Below are 2,624 nucleotides of genomic sequence, written 5' to 3'. Positions count from 1 at the left end.
AAAAAAAAAAAAAAAAGCATCAAAAAACCCAGAACACCAGCTGCATGCAAGTGACCACTCGAAATAACTAGAGCTGTGCCAGAGTTTTCCTGCTGCTGCAGAAATCAAGAAGGCACTCGTGCAGCGTTCCTCCATCCCACCTCCCAGTTCTCTGTTGGCACGGGGATATCCCCAGAAAACAAGACTGCAGATAGACTACGTTCATACAGGTTCACTGCAGCTAGGAGCTGTGCTGGTGGTAAGCTTCAAACTCGATCGCTACTAACAGTGGTCATCCAAAAAAAGCACAGAACGGGAAACAATACAGCAGTACAGCAAACGCCTCTCCTCCAAATCAGGAAGTATTAGGAAACAAAGGATATGCTGTTGAGTCTAAGAAGCCTAGCAAATCTAAATCAGGTCCTTGGGCATGGAAAGAGAATCCTCCTTCCACAGAGGCAAACTTTAAGAGAGACGCAGTAATGAGAGGATCAGATGTGTGGATGGGAGTTTTGCTCACAGTGGAAAGCAGCAAAGACACCTTATGGGTGGGCCTTCCTGAGACAGCATTATCTTTAAGACGGTGCATAACGTCTCCACACCCTTCAGAGAAGAGTTCCCAGTTGTCCACAGTGACGTGAGGGGAATTACAGAAGCTAATGCACTAATCTGCGTTGAAGTAAGTATGACCTAAGAAGTTATACTTAAAAAAAAACAGAACAAATATTTTGCTCCTGTATAAAGGGTGCCTTCTTCTAGGTCTCTGCAGAATCCAGAAGTGGGTTAGCTTCTTGAGTCCAAATCCTCCTTATTCTGATGTGTTTACAGCAAACACTGTTGTTTCAGAAAGGAAGAGACTACCACATCGATAATGTCCCCTGCCGTCACACAAGGACCATGGTAGCTTCCAGGAAATGAACCAGTTTTGTTCAAAAGCACTTCCCTCACTATGCTAGCATTTCCTCACAGATCTGTGCCCAATATAAACCACCCAGTGCTTAAAATCCACCTATTTGAAATGGTAACGTATGTTCCTCACACTCTAAGAGTACAAGTTTTTCAACTACAGGGCACTAAGCTGTTTTAGTTCAATCTACAAATACCATCCCACACAAGCAAACACAGACCTGAATATCCTTTACTTAACACTTATTTATCACAACATACTTTTCAAAAACCCAAACACTGAGACCATGCTACTGCTGACTGAAAAACAGCATGTTATAGCCAGATGCCAGAACAGCAGTATCTGTCAGTTTAGAGTTGGGAACGTTTACTCCCCACCATTTCAGTCTGCACTGACAGCAAGCTACAAAAACCCATTTCAAAACTGGCATTTAGTCCAGGCTTCCTGAACACCACTACACTTACCTCTACGTAATGTTTTGAGGAAAGCGTCAATCTGTTCCTGTCCTACCCCAAAGGCTCCCTTCTGCCCAAAAAGGAGATGGGAGAGGAGAAGGTGCAGGACCTCTATTGCAATATCTTGGAAGCCACCTTCTTGATTTCCACTGACGTCCGCGTCAATGTAAGAGCGCAAAAGATCTGGGAGTTTCTGTTTGATAAACTGGGCAGCTTTTGAAAACAAAAGAGACTAGAGTCAAAACCTGAAATTTCTTTTTAATGTTAAGATTCTTTTTAGCCAGGTACTGTTCTCTTAATCTGAGTTTGCTTAGCACAAGCCACAAGAGTGTGGATTTAAACAGAAGTCTCATCATCCATACCTCAGATATTAATGAACAACTAAAAGGCAAGGTATTACAGTAACCCAAGTCAGTCATTCATGGAAGGGACCTCCACCTTCATACAAGACGACTGTGCTATCTATTGCCCCAAAAGACTTCAATAGCACTACGGATTGCAAGGTCTTGCGTTACTCAGGTCATGCAGATACATCTCTCAATCTACAGAGCCCACCACTTAAAAGAAAAAAGGTGTGCCTGCTGCAATACTTTGGAAGCTTACTTACCAAAACCTCGTAGATCTGAACTGAAAGAGTTCAATAAAGCAAGACCAAAAATAACCTATAAACAAGAACAAACATCATAGTGAGGCAACATCATCCTGAGTCAAAAAAACATTAAAATACTTTTGAAATAAATGTTCACCTACCTCTTGAACTTTACTTAATTTGATGACTTTACTCAACTGGGCAAATAAATGGGGTGAAGGCTTTAGACTCTGAAACAGGTAAAAAGAGTTAAATGGAAGCTGTTGTATGATTAGTCTCATTCATAACGTGGCAGACTCTAGATCTAGAGTCCACTTGCAGGTCTGGAATATCAGTAAATATTCTGCTGTAGGTTAACACAAAGCTTGCATGGCCAAACAAAGCATCTTTAGAATTATTTTTTGATATGTCTAGTCTAAAAGTTTCTTCTGCGTAACTCACTCTTTCACAACTAAACCCCCACCATGGCTTTCAGATTGAAAGAAACAGGAGCACAGATTATTTCTTTTGGTTCTGGCTGCCATAAACAAGCCATAAAGTACTAATGTTCAATTGAGAGTAAGCTTTAAAATTAGTTTGCAGGCATTCAGAGTGATTGAGTAACTTGCCGAGTTTAACAAAAAACCCAACTTCTGGGCAAGCTCAGTATTTCAAGACTTTAGTACAACCGATCTCAGCCATAAAAAAAAAAAAA

At 41.1% G+C, this 2,624-nt stretch overlaps 1 protein-coding gene across 1 annotated transcript; it reads right to left on the bottom strand.

Moving 5' to 3' along the window:
* Window positions 1-1,350: 1,350 nt before the first annotated feature.
* Window positions 1,351-2,160, bottom strand: LOC104471066 (CCR4-NOT transcription complex subunit 1-like; the record flags this gene model as incomplete). The annotated part of the gene is made up of 3 exons (XM_010086255.1): window positions 1,351-1,554; window positions 1,949-2,003; window positions 2,092-2,160. Coding segments are annotated over 3 exons (328 nt in total), but the record flags the coding sequence as incomplete, so codon positions are not given.
* Between the last annotated feature and the right edge of the window lie 464 nt (window positions 2,161-2,624).

Source organism: Pterocles gutturalis, unplaced genomic scaffold (genome assembly GCF_000699245.1).
Source record: "Pterocles gutturalis isolate BGI_N339 unplaced genomic scaffold, ASM69924v1 C12126473, whole genome shotgun sequence".
Lineage (NCBI taxonomy): Eukaryota > Metazoa > Chordata > Aves > Pterocliformes > Pteroclidae > Pterocles > Pterocles gutturalis.
This window is presented reverse-complemented; position numbering and strand designations above follow the sequence as displayed.